General features: G+C 56.0%; 2 protein-coding genes and 1 long non-coding RNA gene across 5 annotated transcripts; 1 reads left to right on the top strand and 2 right to left on the bottom strand.

Moving 5' to 3' along the window:
* The first annotated feature begins 1,354 nt into the window (after window positions 1-1,354).
* Window positions 1,355-11,360, top strand: LOC149994973 (uncharacterized). 2 transcript variants are annotated; one of them, XR_016507663.1, is made up of 3 exons: window positions 1,355-1,564; window positions 10,164-10,255; window positions 11,036-11,360. It is a non-coding gene; the product is annotated as an uncharacterized LOC149994973 (long non-coding RNA). The 2 variants fall into 2 exon arrangements; XR_016507662.1 differs by lacking the exon at window positions 1,355-1,564 and adding an exon at window positions 4,983-5,090.
* On the bottom strand, window positions 1,982-4,931 carry IRF2BP1 (interferon regulatory factor 2 binding protein 1). The gene has a single exon (XM_090259808.1). The coding sequence runs from the start codon at window positions 4,152-4,154 to the stop codon at window positions 2,391-2,393; it is 1,764 nt and encodes a 587-aa protein (XP_090115934.1). The 5' UTR covers window positions 4,155-4,931; the 3' UTR covers window positions 1,982-2,390.
* MYPOP (Myb related transcription factor, partner of profilin) lies at window positions 6,987-15,937 on the bottom strand. 2 transcript variants are annotated; one of them, XM_090259809.1, is made up of 3 exons: window positions 15,877-15,937; window positions 14,428-14,981; window positions 6,987-8,286 (listed from the first exon to the last, which is right to left on the bottom strand). In XM_090259809.1, exons 1-3 carry the CDS (start codon window positions 15,888-15,890, stop codon window positions 7,592-7,594), a joined length of 1,263 nt encoding a protein of 420 aa, XP_090115935.1. In that variant the 5' UTR covers window positions 15,891-15,937; the 3' UTR covers window positions 6,987-7,591. The 2 variants fall into 2 exon arrangements, with proteins under 2 accessions (XP_090115935.1, XP_090115936.1); XM_090259810.1 differs by lacking the exon at window positions 15,877-15,937 and adding an exon at window positions 15,709-15,748.
* Window positions 15,938-16,276: the final 339 nt, after the last annotated feature.

Here is a 16,276-nt window from a genome sequence, read left to right as displayed (position 1 = left end):
ATCTGTCTGTTTCTGCCTCATCTTCCTCATTTCAGAGGGTCTTTTGAGTTGTCCCGTCTCTCTCTAGGTTTCTTTCTTTCAGTGAACTGGTCTCTACATCTCCCTCCCCACCTCTCTCTAGCTCTTTTGTGTCTCTATCTCTCTTTTTTGGAAGCCTTGTCACCTCCTCAGTGACCCCCCCCAAAAAAATCCAGAACCCCTTTCACTCTGGGCCCACCCTGGCGCTGGGGGGAAGGGGACTGATCCAGCCCCTCACACCCACACAGGTCAGGTCTTCTGCTCTGTTAATGGTTAACCCAACCTCTATCTAGAATACACATACCGGGCCAGGCTGGGGGTGACTCCCCTGCCCCCCACCCACCCACCAGCTGTTCTTAAAGGACCAGGTGTCCTCCACAGCTCTTTAACCCCCACTGGGGCAGAGGGCCCTGGTATTTGGAGGCCTCTAAAGCTGAGGATGGGGGAGGGAGAGCGACCCAGTGCTTGGGTCGCAGAGCTGTGTCTGTGGCAGCCACAAGGTTGCTTGCCCAGGAGGGCTGAACAGGCACGTAACTCCATCCAGCAACTCGCTTGCCCCAGGCTTATCGCCTGGTATATTTAATCAGGGGTGGTTTTCCCAGCCCTACCCAGAGCCCAGGCTGGCAGTGCCAGGGGTGACTGAACACCTGAGACCTGATGGCTGGGGTAAGGGGCGGGACCCCCTCAGTCCAAGAACTGGGGTTTTAAAAACTCAAGATGTTGACCTTGGCTGGGTAGCTCAGTTGGTTAGAGCGTTGTTCCCATTCGCCAGGGTTGCATGTTCGATCCCCACCCAGTTAGGGCACATACAAGAATCAGCCAATGAATGCATAATTAAGTTCAACAACAAATCAATGTTTCTCTTTCTAAAACCAATAAAAAACAAAACTGAAGATGTGGAGGACAAAACCTCAGCCTGGGTCCCTAATGACATGTGGGTCTGTAAGATGTGTGGGTGGGACACCTGGGTAATCAAGAGGGTGGGTCAGAAACCCTAGGGTCTTCCAGATTTAGCTGATGCAATACCTGGCTGCTTCCTGAGATCTGGAGCAACCTAGGGCCTCAGAGCTGCATGACAGTGGTCTTCCGTGGCAGAACTATCATCCCCATCCCAGTCCATTTCCTAACTTTTGGGCCTCGCATTCCCCCTCCTCAGAATCGCCACTTCAGGGTCACAGGGGTGGGGGCTGGGCTCCTGCGGCTGCCCGCTCCCCTTAACCCCTGCTTTGCCACAGCCTGTTCAGGCCCCGCCCCGTGACATCAGTGAGCAGGAAGTCCTAGTTAATGATCAGTCCACCCGACAGGTGCGGGACAAGGCCTTGCACATCAGAGGCAGCCGCAGGTGGGGGTTGGGGAGTGGGGGGGAGTGCAGTGCCTTTTACCCTGCCAGTCATGGTGTTCTAGGATGGCCACCGTCTCCCCAGATGGGCGCAAGGAACCCAGTTCAAGTTTCCCAAGCGTCCGCCTCTTGCGTTCTTGCACCACGAGGCCAGAAGCAGCCACCACCACCGTGTTTCCAAGGACCCTGTTAGTGCAACCCACGGAGGTAAATCTCCTTTCCTCGGGGAGTCCCTCTAGCAATCTTATCTGACTCTACCCAGCAAGAACTCACTACCTATTCCTTCTAGAAAGCCTACTGATGCTCCTTCCTCGCCTCCACCACCATGGGCGCCAACTCCTCTTCACATTCTGGGTAGGTACAGGGCATGGAGTAGAAAGGATGCCTAATTCCTGAGCTTGGCTATGGCTCCCATGCAATAGCCATCCCCTCCGAGCCTCAGTTCTGCCATCTGAAAAACGGGCTAATGGCGAGAACTTTTGACCAGGGACTGGCATTTGTAAAGCCAGCGGGCTCGCCTGAGTGAAGGGCGCCACCTGGAGGACACAACGCAAGCTCCCCTCCCTGCAGGATCAGTTCGGTCCCAAAGGGGGCGCAGCATCTCACAAACTAAGGGACCAAGAAGAAAAAAAACCCATCTTTCGGTTTATTGAAGGAGGAAAAGGGGGCGGGAGAGGGGAGCAATAAAATGCTTTTGCTTCGTTTATAAAGAGCGACATTTCCAGGAGGCTCCTTCTCGAGGAGGAAGGAGGCACCTCTCTCCCAACTACGAGCAGCAGCAAAGCCAAGCCAAGGAGGGGAGAGGGGAAATTGGAGGGGCCAAGGGACCCCAAACACGCCCTCGCACAGAAGCCACGAACTTTCTCCCCCCACCCTCAATGCGTCTACCCCAGGGGACCCATCTGGGATGAGGGAGGGGGTATGTACACAGGTGGGGTGGCGCTGGGCTGGGTGGGGGAGGGAATAACTTATCCGCAGCAGCGGTGGGTGGCAAGGGAACAGGGGGCAGTAGACTGGTAGCAGTGGTGGTGGTCTAGGGGTCTCGTTCTTTCTTAACCTTGATGTCTCCTGCAAGGATGGTGGCGATCTCGCCCTGCATGAAAGCCCAGGGGACAGAGGAGCCCACCAGCGGGCACTTGTCTCCACTGGGGCAGTACACCTCACCGGCAGGGCCCTGCGCCTTGATGAACTCTCGTGAGCAGGGAAAGCAGAACTTGTGTCCGGGCACTGAGGGGCACTGGACGAAGTGGGTGTCTTCCAGCCGCTCCCGGCATAGGGTACAGCACAGGGGGGCCCCAGGGGTCGCCCCGGTGCCGCTAGCACCCCCGCTAACAGCTTCTGCCCCCGCAGTGGGGCTGACTTCGGCCTCACCATTGCGGGCCACTAGGCGATGTTGGGCCGCAGGTTGGGCAGTGGAGGAGGCCGCTGGGCTGGCGCCCCCTGCGCGCCCAGGGCCCCCGCCCCCACCGGGGTCCTTGGGGGAGTGGCCCAGGGCTTCGGCCACATTCTTCAGGGCAGCAATGGGTGAGGGCACACCAGGAGTCTCGGCAGAGTATGGACCACCGGGCGCTACCCAGTGTCGCTGCTGCTGCTGCTGCTGCTCCTCGCTGGTCATCTTCCCAGCCGCCTCACCCTCGGGCTCAGGGGATGCCTTGCGACGGCGTGCCGTGGGCGCCAGGTTCCGGGATGGGGCTCTGGGGGGTGGGCCACACAGAGCTGCAGGAGCCGGCTCTGGGTACTGCTGGGGCAGGGCCTCGGCAGGAGCTGGCTCGCGGAAGCTTCGGACACCATCGGTTAGCAGCTCCCCCAGCTGGCGCCATTCCCCTGAGCCATGTCGACGTTCATACTCGAGGTACTTGAAGCCTGATGAGGCCAGTGCCTTGCCAGGCTCCCGCAGAGCATCATGAAACATCTGGCGAGCCACGGCCAGGACTCCTGCGTACACGTTGCCAGAACCACAGGGATATTCGGTGAAGAGCTTCAGCTCAAACTCGTAGCCTGGTGGGCGGGCAGCAGCATCGAAGGCGAATACCCGCCCCACCAGCCCGTGATCCTTCTTGAAGCGAACATTGAAGGGGGCGCAGGCAGACAGCGCCAGCAGCTGTTCCCGCACTGCTTTGGGGCGCCCGTGCCACTCCTCTGCCCTGCCCCGCATGGCCTCATTCAGTTCTGCCAGACAGTCTGCATTCCTCTGTTGCTTCTCCTTCTCGAAATCGGAGCTGAAGATCGGACGCGCAGGACTCAAGCCGGGTGCCAGTGTCAGACCACGGCTTCCCAGGCCAGATACTGCAGCTGCCAGTAGCCCGGGGGGCACTAAGCCAGGCATGGAGCCAAGCAGGGCCCTTCTCGCCCCCTCCACCACGGCGTCCTCGCGGCTCAGCCCATTGGCTAGGCGGGACCCCAGGGTGTACTCCAAAGCAGGCGAGGGCAGGGGGAGGCGGCCGGATGATGTGGCCCTGTCATAGCGGTCCTGGCCAGAGACGCCGCTGCCAGTCCCCGAAGACTGCGGCTGTGCCTGCGGAGGGGGCAGCTGGGGCCCCTGTGCAGTAGCAGAAGCCAGGTCCTTGGTGGCCGGGTGCTTGAGGGCCGGGGGTCCCGGCGAGCGGCCCTCCGGGAGCACGTGGCTGCGTTTGAGCTGGCGGGCGGCGTCGATGAGCAGCTCGATGCGATCCGCGCCCTCAAAGTTCACGCATCCGCGGCACACGGCCTCACTGAAGTCCCACACCATGGCCCACGGCATCTTGGGCAGGTCGCACAGGTAGCACCACTGACGGCGGGACGCCTGCACCGACGCCATGGCCTCCACGCGCGCGCGCCGCAAGGCCCCCGCGTTCCACTCGCCGCCGGCGTTCGATCCGCGCCGCCGACGTTCGATTTGTGTCCCCGAGAAAGCGCGAGCCACAGTCGGGCCTCCGGCTCGGCCTCCCCGCCGATCCAGGCCCGGCCCCCCTTCCCCGCCCCCTGGGCCCTAAGCCTTTTTCCTCACTCCCGCCTCCTTAAAAAGGAAGGCAGAGGCACGTCGGCGCCCCCGCCCGGTCCAGGCTCTGAGCCGAGGCGCACAGCTCGGGGCCGGCGATGGGCCGCGGGCGCCGACGCCTCGGGCTCCCGCCGCTCCCGCCGCCGCCACTGCAACGGCTGCCGCCGCCGCCACCTCCTTCTGCCCCAGAGGCCGCTTCGCAGGGAAAGTTACATAACGTGTCGGCAAAGCCTTCTGGGAAACGTAGTCCCGCCGGGGTCGGTTCTTAAAGGGGACCGCAGGCGGCCAGAGGTGCTGGGGGGATTTGCAGCTTCTCTGCCGCGCGACCCTTACCACTCCTCGCGAAGGGCTGGGAGTTCGGCGCGCTCAGAGGACCTCGGGCACCAGAGTTGGGGGCGAGGACGTTCTACGAATGGTCAGAACTACCAAAAATTCAGAAACTTTAGGGGACAGACCTGATCCGGGCGTCCAATTTCAGCTCTGTCTCGCTGTGCAGCTTTAACCGAAAGTCTTGCCCTCTCTGAAACTCAGTTCTCCGCCCATCAAAGGTAAGCCAATACCAGTTAAGAAGGCAGGCGCTCCTGGGGCGGGGCGGAGGGGCCCTGATTGGATGATTTCTGGGTAAGGGAGGGGAAGTTGGCAATTTTTGGTGGTGGTGGTGGTGGTGGTGTTCGGATGGAGGGAGGTTGTCCACCGGTACTTTGTTTTCCCCAGAATCCTATGTATCAGCCTCTGACCCGGGCCGGCAACTACCGGGTAAGAGAGATGACTGAAGGCCTCTGCCTCAGTTGCTTCATCTGCTGGAGTTGTAAGCGCCCTGCAACTCTGTTCCAGCTCTGTCGGCGGGCTCTGGTCTCCAAAGAGTTACACTGTCAGTTTCTCCGCCCGCCCCCAACCTCACTACAATTCCCAAAATGCTCTGCGCGATGGAGAAATGACGCATTTCCGCTGTCTGGGAGGTCCGTGGCGGGGGGGGGGGGCCCTTCCAGATTCCCGCTGCCCGTCCTACCTCCGCCGTCAATTTTTGGGGGCTCTTTCCGTGTTTTCGGAGCACGAAGTTGAGGGGACCCTCATCCTCTCCTGCTCTCTGATTTGGGGAAAGGAGGGCAGATATGGAGAACAGGAGTTGGCGGGGGCGTGGGGTTAGTTTCTGGGGAGAGCAAGCGTCCCACCACCTTCCTCCAGCCTTTGAGTGCTTATTGCCTGAAAGACTGAGCCAGTTTCTGGGGACCCGCATGTTTTTTCTTCCTGGTCCCGGGGACAGTGCAAGGCAGACTAAGATGGAGGGCTGGAGCGGGAAGACGGGTTCTAACTAACATTAGCCTCTTCCTAATCCTGGATCTGTGTTAACGCAAAAATATTTGAATGTTTTGTTAGAGTAGCATTCATGTTTTTCAAACTAATCAGGGGCTGCCTACCCCTTTCCCTCATCCAACTGCAACCCTAGCAGCTCTGATTTCGTTACCCACCTTTTTTTTTTTTTAAGATTCCTTTGAAAAAGACTACTTTTGCCTAATCCTAAGCAATGCTATGTGCACAATCATGGGTTTTATGTACTAGCAGTATTTTTACATAAGCCAAAAGTGCATATAGAACCATTAAAAAGGCCATCCCTGTATCACTGAAAATTGCCTTTTGGTCATTTTCTAGTAAACTCTAGCGGGAGTCAGGAGTTCTGGCCGGAGGCCAGCTTCAGGTGGACCGGATTGGCACCTGACAAGTTTAAGGCAAGTTCCTGAACTATTCAGGGAAAAAATGGGACCCCTAGATTCTGCTTTTCGCTGGGTACCTTCAGGTTAAGGTACAAACACATATACAAATGCTAAGCATGGTGCCTGGCCCAGAAATGAAGTACTATAAATGAAGTTTTTAAGTTGCCCAGTATTTCAAAGACTCCACCCCTCTTCAGCTTTGGGCAATGCCAAGGACACAGCAGTGACTGAGGTCAGCTCAGGCCTTGGCCTGACGAGGCTCAGCCTGGTGAGGGAGGCAGATACTCACATGTACTCAAATTATTACTTCCCTGCGTTTTTTGGTAACTGCTTGGGGACCAGGTGTCAGGAAAGGCTTTCTGAGGAGGTAATATTTGAGCTGAGACCTGAGAGGTAAATAGAATGTAGCCATAGGAAGTAAAGACTCCTAAATCAAAAAGATGCCCATTTTACAGATGAGGAAAATGGAGGCCCATGAATACACATTTGGCAAGGGCAACATCAGGGGCTGAGCCAGGTCTGAGTCTGGGGAGATGGTTGTTGCTTACTTTGCTCCAAGCTCTGCAGCAGGTTTGGGGGTAAGAAAACCAGCTCCTGCCTTCATAAACTATGGAGGAAACATGACTTAAATAAAGGCACTTCTTCATTTGGGGACACTAAGAGAAAGAATCATAGGATACAGAGAATCTAAGGAGCAGACCTATCCTAGCCTTGGGAAGGAATCTAGTGTGTGCGTTCCTGTAAGAAATGGTGTTTTGGTGGTATCCGAAGAATGTGTAAGTAGGTATCAAATTTGAACACGGGCCTTGATGGCTTTTAAGGGGGAAAAAAAAAAAGGGTTCCAGCCACTAACTTCAAGGGAGTATCATCTGCCCATGGCGGGGTGGGGCAGGTGTAGATGCTGGAATCCCCGGCCTGTCTCAGCCAGAGCCTCGAGTAATTGTATTAAAAATAAGTTTATTGATTATCTTGTCACCACTGAGGAGAAAGGAGGGTGTTGAGCTCTGGAGGTCAGACTGCAATAAGAGGCAGAGGGCCCACCCTGTACCTCCTCAGCGAGAACACGCTCCCGTCTCCCCAGGACACAGACTGCTGTATCCTCACTGTCATCCGTATTGATTTGTCTCGCAACGCCCACTCCCTCCAAAGTCTGGGTTAGGGATGTGGGGAGGCCTCCACAGCTCAATTCTCTTCAAGTCTAGACCAGGAGTGCTTCGGGAAGGGTATGTGCAGACCTGCAAGGTTCCCTCTGCAGCCCACAAGGGCGATAATAAATAACATAAAGTCGATGGCTTAGAAGTCAGGGGTAAGGGAAGCAGCCAGGCAGACAGCGCTGTACTGGAGAACGGGTTGGCGGGCCCTCAAGGAGGCCCCCCGCGAATCAGGCACTAACTAGTACAGGGAGCGGGGTGCTTGCGCCCCTGCAGCAGGGAGCCAGGGTGCAGCTGGCACAGGGAAGGTGCGTGGCCCTCCTCAGCTGGGCAAAGCTGGGAGAGGAGGTGCAGGCAGAAAGGGCGTAGACAAGCTTGAACCCAGTGGCAGATTTCACGGAGATTTCCATCGCCCCCGCCTCTTCCGTGTGGGAAAACCTTTCCTCCTCTTGTGTGGTGGGGAGTCATGGGAAGGAAGTGGGGCTGGGGGCAGCCGGGGAGCCCCTTCCTCGCTTCTAGGGGCGATGATCACCCCCCTGGCTGCCACCATGGCCCGATCCACGACAGCAGCCACCACAGACACTGGTTCTGGGGTGATCTCCACCTTAGGGGTGGGCGGGGGCAGGACAGGCCTGGGGGGTGGGGGTGGGGGCAGAGGTGGGGGCAGTGGGTCGACTGGGGTTCCAGGCAGAAGGGGCAGCAGGGCGCTTAGGGCCTCACTCAGTTTGGTCAGTCCCTGTCTCAGGGTGCCAGCCAGCTCCCTGATGGCGTTGGCAGTCTCCTGCTGTGCTCGCAGGAAGTCCAGGGAGGGGTCTGGGGCGGAGAGCACAGGCACAGGCAGCGGAGTGGGGAGAGGACTGGGGGACGAGGGTGCCGCGTGGACCTGCTGCAGTGGCTGGGGTGGTGGAGGTGGAGGGGCCGGGGGCGGTGGAGACAAAGCCAGACGGGGCAGCTGCACGGTCTGCAGGGCTGGAGTGGGCGAGGACTCACGCTCCTTGGGCGGTGGGCAGCCCCCTTCCTGGGGATGGCAGGAGGGCCGGGCCCAGGGCTCTGGGCTGCTGGAGCCCCCCTTGCTGTGGGCTGGTGTATCTGTGGAGAGAGAAATGTAGGTAAGGTGTGTGTGACCCTGCCATGCTGCCTGGATTTCCCCTTCCCTCCTCCCACCCAGCTTGGCCCCAGAGCCATCTTTTCAAAACTTAACACAGATCATGTCTTGCAACAGAAGCCTTCATAGCCAGAGCACAGAGTCAACATATTTAACAATAACCTGGTGGCCTATCCCAGCCTTAGTGGAAACAGGGTCCTGGAGGTCCCCAGCTGAGCCAGGCAGAGCCAACATTCTAGAAGGCTCTGAGCCGTCTGGATACTCTGCCCCACCCATACCTCTCAGGCCTCCTTGCTGGATCCTGGGGAGGTCGAGAAGGCCGGGGAGAGAGGCGTGGTGGCTAGAGCGGCAGCGGGGACTTCTGGAGGCTGGAGTAGGGGCTGCCTCCTACCAGGACAGGATTTCAGACATAGCTCTGGTCTGTACTTGATGGGCTTCCTGCCTCTTCTCTCACCTGGGATCATTCACACTCATGAACTTGAACACAGTCCATATGCAGAGGTGCCCAGACGTCCAGACCCAGCCTGAACTCCCCCTCCAGCTGTGCCCCCGGCACACTCCCTTGCTGATCTAATGATGCCTCATGGTCACGTGCCCAGAGCTGAGCTCTGGCCCTCCCCAAACCTGCCCCTCTCCCATCCACCCCCACCTTGGCTGATGGCAGCTCCTTCCTTCCAACTGTTTCGCCAAAAAAACTTCCTTTTTCTCTCCCAAGACCCCATCCATGCAAAATACCATTGGCTCTGCCTTCAAACTAATCTAAGGTCCAACCTCTTCTGTCCGCCTCCACGGCCTCCGCCCTGGTCCAATCATCATCTCCCACCTGGACTATGGCAGTTGCCTCCTCACTGGGCTCCCTGCTTCCAGCCCTGCCCCTTCCTGTCTGTTCTCCACAAGAGCCTCAAGGGTCCAACTAAAATACATGTCAGTTACGCTACAGGAAAGAAGCCAGTCACAGAGGACTATATATCACATGACGCATTTATAGGAAATGTCCAAAATAGGCAAATCTACAGAGACGGACAGATTAGTGGTTGCCCAGGGCTGGGTGGAGATGGGGGGATGAGGTCAGAGGGTGACGGCCAAGAGGTGCAGGGTTTCTTTCTGGAGTTATGAAAATGATCTGAAATTGACTGTGGTGATGGTTGCAGACTGTGAACATACTAAAAGCCACTGAACTGCAGGCTTGAAATGGGTGGGTTATGTGGTATGGGAATTCCAGCTTAATGAAGGCGTTAAAAAATTCAAGTCAGGTTGCTGGTTCGATTCCCAGTTCAGAGCACATGACTAGGTTGCACTCCAGATCCCCAGTTGGGGGCGCGAGTGAGAGGCAACCACACAGTGATGTTTCCCTCCCTCTCTTTCTCCTTTCCCCTCTCTCTAATAAACAGATAAATAAAATAAAATAAAAATAAAATAAAATAAGGTAACCTTGTTAAAAAAAATTCAAGTCAGATTTTGTCTTTCTGTGCTCAAAGACTTCCTCTGGCTCTCCACTCAGAAAAAGCAAAGTCCTCAAGGACCCCCAAGGCTCTGCACGATCTGCCTCCCCTCTCTATCCCTATATCTTACTCACTTAGCTCCACCATCATGGTTTTCTTATTGGTCCTCAAACACACTAGGGCGCTCCTGCCTCAGGGCCTTTGCATTTGCTATTCCCTTGGCCTGGAAAGGTCTTTGCCAATACTTGCCTGGCTCCCTCCCTCACCTCCTCAGGCCTCTGCTCGAAGGTGGCCTCCTTGGGGAGGACCTTTCTTGATTCTCTGTCTTAAGTAGCTCCCATCTCTGTCCTTTTCTCTCCTAACCGCCCCTAATTTTTAAAAAATCCTCACCCAAGGAAAATTTTTATTGATTCTTTTAGGGAGAAAGGGAGAGAAGTATCAATGTGAGAGAGAAGCATCAGTTGGTTGCCTCCCAAATGCACCCTGACTGGGAATCAAACCTGCAACCGAGGTATGTGCCCTGACCAGGAATCGAACCCTGAACCTTTCCGTGTACAGGACGATGCTCCAACCAACTAAGCCACCCAGCCAGGGCCCTGTCTGCTTCATCATGCTGATCTCCACCTGGCATGGGATCTCTGTGTGTGCTGTCTGTCCCCTCCTGATGTCAGCTCCATCTGGCAGGGCTTTGTTTTGTTCCCTGCTCTTTACCCAGCACTCTGAACAACGTCCAGCACAGAATTATTTGTTTAGTAAAAAAAGAGCTGTGGCTCCCAGGGAGTCAGCACTGATGGGGCGGGCCGTTAGGCCCCAGGTCCTTGCAGCAGCCCTCCCAAAGCTCCCTAGCGCCCACAAGGGACAGTCCAGTGTCTCCCTGGGGCGACAAGGCTTCAGCTCTGGCCCCTTGCCATCCTTTCTTGCCTCAGGGCCAGTGCACAGGCTGTCCCTTCCACTTGGGTCACCCCCACTCTCTGCACCGCCCTTGGCCAGCTCCTGTGTTCCTCCCTCAGGAAAGCCTGCTTTCTGGTCCTAGGTCACAGCAGAGCCCCCTCCAGCCCTGAATGCCAGGGGTCCAGGCTCTCTGAGCCACCCCGGCCAGAGAGGTAGGGGAGGCCAGAGACAGATGATGACCACAGCTAAGGGTTGTTGGACACTTTCTTGGCCAGGCCCTGGGCAAAGCAGCTAAGCTCTCCTGTGTTATTGATGGGGGACTCAAATGCTGGAAAATTTTAGTTTCAGCTAACAGCTAATAAGCTTAGTAATCAATGTATGTAACAAGCTATTGTTTCAGGAACTGGAGGTATGACCCACGTTGACTCCAGGAGACCATAAGCGGCTCCACCTTGTGCCTCAAGGGGCCTGCAGGCCATCAAGATGGTGTCTGAGCCATTGTTCTCCAGGGTGAGGCAACCACCCCCCAGGACAGATGAAGGAACGCTGCAGCTTTTATCCCATTAACCTTTTCCCTGAATTCCAAACGTCTTACCTACACTTTTCTTCTCCTTATAAAAAGGGCCCATTTATAATGGAATTTAAGACAGTTTATTAGGGTACAAACCCGCTGTCTTCTCAGATCACCAACCATCTGAATAAAGTGCCCATAAAGATCCAATCCCTGTCTCTGCTTGTTGGGTCTGGTGACAGGCAGCATGAACACCGGCTTTTCCAGCTTCCTTATTTCAGAGTCCTTTCTGCCATTCTCTGGGGGTAGATAGCTGTCATTATCACCCCATCTTACAGATAAGGTGACTGAGGCCCAGAGAGGTGTCACAGAGCTGGTAAATGGTGGAAGAGGGATTTGAACCTAGGTAGGCTCCAGAGCCCATGCTCTTAAGCACTCCCGGGGAAGGGGCTGTGGGCTGAGGGTGGTGAGTCTCACTCATAAGGGGCATGAGAACTGCAGTCACTTGAAAATATGACTTTTTGTTTACTGAGCAAAAGGAGCAAAGTGGCCCACTCTCCACGCCCACAGTGCTCATAGGGATCATGGAGGGGCCATCACACACGTTAAAATCATATTTATTTGTAAACTTCGAGCCTCCGTTTCCCTACCTGTAAATGGATATGTGAGTGCCTGGGACCAAGGGACCCAAAGGCAGATCATCTTCCTGAGGGCCATTACTGGGAGTCAGTCACTGAATCACCTAGGGCACTGGCCTTAGTGCCTAACACTGGGTAAATCCTCAGTGTTGTTATTGTTCTTTCAAACATTAGATCAGAGAGAAATGGTCCCTCATGTGTCAACAGAAACACCTCAGGCGGCCCCAAGCTGTTCAGTCCATCAGTCAGTTCCTCTTTTAAGAGTTTTACCCAGTGGTATTCTGTGTGAGATTCTAATCAAGGATGCTTTAAGCGTATTCCTGCCTCAGGGCCTTTGCACCTGCTGTTTCCTTTAGCTGGAGAGAGTGCTCTCTCCTCAACTATCCATCTACTTGGCTCAATCTCTCTATTCAGGCCTCTGTTTAAACCTTATTCCTCAGAGAAGCTGTCCCTTACTAGTCTGTCTATAGCAGCCTTTGTTCCACTACTCATTGTCCTCTTAATGTGCTGTTTTTCTCCTTAGTTCTTATCACTTCCTGTACATGCTCTGTTTTGGGTTACTTGTTTGTGGTCTCCCATAATTAGAATGTCAGCTTCATAAGAGAAGGGAAATTGTCTTTCTGCACTGTATTCCCAGCATCTACAACAGTACAGGTGCTCAATCAACATCTGCTGAATGAATGAAAGAATAAAGGGTTTGAAAAAATAAGTTTGCCGTGTCTGCTCCAGTTCACGGGCCATTTCACAGAAGCACTGAGGTTTGATACACACTGAGAACAACGGTTTCAAGTGTGATTGTGTCTCTCTCCTACTTAAGACACTTTCATGACCTCCAAATGCGCTCAAGATAAAGTTCACTTACAAGCCACGTGTGACCTAATTCTGGTATACTCATTAACTTTCAGTCAATATTAATTGTTGTTATTGCCTGGTAACCTAGCCTAACAGTGTAGTGCATGGACACAACCTGTATTCCAGTTCTTTCTTTTCTTTTCTTTTTTTTTTTTTAATTTGAGACAGAGAGAGAGAGAAAGATAGGTTGATTTGTTGTTCCATTTATTGATGCAGTCATTGGTTGATTCTTGTATGCACCCTGACTGGGGATTGAACCTGCAACCTTGGCTTATCAGGATGGCACTCTAACCAACTAAGCACCCCACCAGGGCTGTATTCCAGTTTCAAATCTACTCCTTACGTGCTGTGTGACCTTGGGTGGGTGCAGGACCCTCTCTGAATCACATGATCCTGAACTGCTTTGTTTGACCATGTCCTTCCCATTCTTAAAACCCTTCACAGTGGCTCTCCACAGCACTTAAGTATACTAACATTCAAGCTCCTCACCTCAGCCTACAGGCCCAGCATGGTCTCAAACCTCATCTCAAAACACCTCCTTTCTGCTCCGGCTGGTGTGGCTCAGTGGATTGTGTGCCAGCCTGCAAACTGAAAGGTTGCCAGTTCAATTCCCAGTCAGGGCACATGCTTCGGTTACAGGTGGGTCCCCAGTTGGAGTCATGTGGGAGGCAATTATAGATGTATCTCTTGCTCCTCTCCTCAGCAGAGAAACTTCAGTTTTCTCAACTGGTCAAGCTTTCTTGCTTCCAAGCCACTGTACATGCTATGCCTTCTACCAGGAACACTCTCCCAGCTCTTTATCCTTACTCTGTGTTTCAGCTCTGATCTCTCCTCCTCCAAGGAGCCCTCCTTGACCTCTCAGGCTGGGTCAGAGCTGCCTGCTGTCTTTTCCACTGGACTGTGAGCCCTAGGAGGGCAGGGCTGAGGACATCTCAGTTACAGATAGACACACTGAAGTTTGATTCGCACTGAGAACAAGGGTCCAGGTGATTGTATCTCTCTCTTGCTTTAGACATTTCATGACTCTCAAATGCCCTCAAGACAAAGTTCAAAGTCTGACCTTCAATATGTCCCCAACACTGCCCAGCATAGGGCAGGTGCCTGGGGAACAGCTTTAGAAGAAATAATAATCCAGAGTCAAGGCTAAGTGGGAAGTCTTGTACTCAGCTCTCTACATCTCCTCTACTCAGGGCATGACCTTGGGAAAGTTACCAAACCTCTGTGAGACTTTGATTTATAAAATGGTGAACTCGTTCGGACCTCATAGCACTGGCAATTATATCAAGATCTAATAGTGAGTGTTCAGGAGGCCATGTACTAAGCAATTTATGCATATTAACTCATTTCATCTTCACAGCAACCTTTGGGTGGGGACTAGTTTTTATCCCCATTTTACAGATGCAGAAACTTACCCAAAATGACACACCTGAGTGGCAAAGTTGTGACTGGAGGCCAGTCTGCCTCCAGAGTCACTATCCTACAAGACATTTAATGATATGCTGGGTGAGCTGATGTTCCCGCACCCCCCCCCCTCCATGGACTGTGGAGCTAGGCCTCCTAGGTCTGGATTCTGTTCCTGACTCTGATAGGCACCAGCTGTGAGACCTGAAGCAAGTCATTTCACTGTTCTGAGCCTCAGTTTCCCCAGTTTAAAACTGGGATAGTAAGAGCATCCACCTCACAGGCTTGTAGTGAGAATCTGATGAGCCACCTAAAGGGCTTGGACCACTGCCAGACACACATCAGACTCTGAATGTTTGCTCTTGCTAAGTTGATGGTGAAGGAACTCACCTGCCCGTCGGTCTTCCCTGCGGTCCTCGGACAACACATAGCGTTGGGCGCAAGCGCTTGGGGCCGGTGGCTGTGAGGAGGCGGCCACGGGGGGCTGCTCGGCCCCTGCACCAGCTCCTGGCCCCGCCACACCCGGCCCGAGGATGGCAAAGATGGTCTCCTCCTCAGCTGAGAAGGCGTCCTCGGCGGCAGCCCCAGCACCCTGCGTGGAGTGCGGCACGCGGGCCAGCTTCTCCTTGGTGCGGCGCTTGAAGTCGTTCCAGCGCTTCTGCACCTCCTGGCCAGTGCGCTTCCAGCTGGTGATGCCGTTGATCTTGGCCGCGATGCCGTCCCACACGCGCCGCCGCTCGGCCACGCTCACCCGACGGCTCTGCGCGCCGTAGAGCTGCGGATAGTGGGCGCGCACCTCCCGGATCAGGATCTGGTTCTCTTCGAAGGAGAAGCGCGGCTTGCGCAGCCGGGTGGTCTCTTCCGCTTCCCCCGCCGCCGTCGCCGAGGCCATGGCGCCCCCCGACGCCGCCGTCCGGCCGCCTGGCGCATGGGGGGCGCCGGCGCTGCGGGGACAGGGCACACCGTGCTGGGGGGGCCCCCGTGTCCCGCGCCGCCAGCCCCACCCCGGCCGCTGCGACACCGGCTCCTAAGTCCCCGGGGCCTGGGATGGGGGTCGGGGGCGGATGGCGGGGCGCTGGGCCGTGCGGGACAGAGTGCCTAATAATAGCTGACATCGCTGAGCTCTCCTCTCGTGCCCGTGCAGCGCGAAGCGCCCAGCGGAGGAGTTGATGGAAATTGGGGGAGGGTCTGAAGGGGTGCAGGGAAAGGAGGAAAAGCGGAAGAGGGGGTGTCTGCAGGAGTTAGAGGAGAATGGGGGCACGGGAGAAATGGAAGGCGAAGGGGGGGTCTCGCAGGTCGAAGCAGCATGGGGGTGATTGGGTAGGAGATGCAGAAGGGGAGATGCAGCAATAAGGGGGTGATGTGGAGCGGAGGAGCGCTCCGGGGGTTCCGGGCCAATGGGACGCCTGGAACACCGTTATGAGGCGGGGTCCTCAGAGGGGATGCAGAGGAATAATGGTGAGCTGGGGGTTCCCCGGGCACTGGAGGAGCTGGGACGATGAAATATTAAGGATTAGGGTCTGCAGGGATTGCAGGGGCTCTGGGGATTGCCAGAAATCCAGGGGAGCTCTGCGCGTTATTGGGGGTCTGGGATTAGGGGAGGCCATGGGGGGCTCCTGCAAGAGTCAGGGTCGCGGAGGGTCGGACCGAGTCGGGCCCCGGGTCACTCACCGGCGCCGCCGCAGCCCCCGCCTGCCCGTCGGTCAAGGCTCGGGCTTCTGCGGCCTCTTCCCTCTCCCCCGCCTCTCTCGGTCCCCCCACCTCTGGACCCCGCCTCCCGCGGCCGGGAGAGCCATGGCGCAGGCGCACCTAGGGCCAGTCGGTCCCCAACGCCCTTACCGCCTGGGTTTCATGCCTTCCACCGGCCGCCGCCAGCGGGCCGCAGCCTCCAGATGCCATAGCAGCGCACGCGCAAAACCCTGTCCCACGCATGCGCGCCCCTCGCCTCCCGCCGTGGGACCCAGGACCTCTCCCCTGCGCAGGCGTAGCAATCCTTGGAGGAGGCAGGAGAGATGCGGGGCGCGCTGGGACCGAGCGGTGTCCCCGCCTTTCGGACAGCCTTTCAGCCCACCCAGCGCGATTACTCTGCTTGTGCTTTTTCGTCGTGGAGAAAGGGGAGCGAGGCGGCGCTGGAGGGATGCGCTTCTCTTCATGACAACCGCGGGGTGGGGCGGGGGTTGCCGTAAGAAAACCGAGCTGTCGCCCCCTTATGCCTGCCCCTGCACAGGACCGCTGGGAT

The sequence above is a fragment of the Furipterus horrens genome, unplaced genomic scaffold (genome assembly GCF_987537825.1).
Source record: "Furipterus horrens unplaced genomic scaffold, mFurHor1.1.pri manual_scaffold_13, whole genome shotgun sequence".
NCBI lineage: Eukaryota > Metazoa > Chordata > Mammalia > Chiroptera > Furipteridae > Furipterus > Furipterus horrens.
This window is presented reverse-complemented; position numbering and strand designations above follow the sequence as displayed.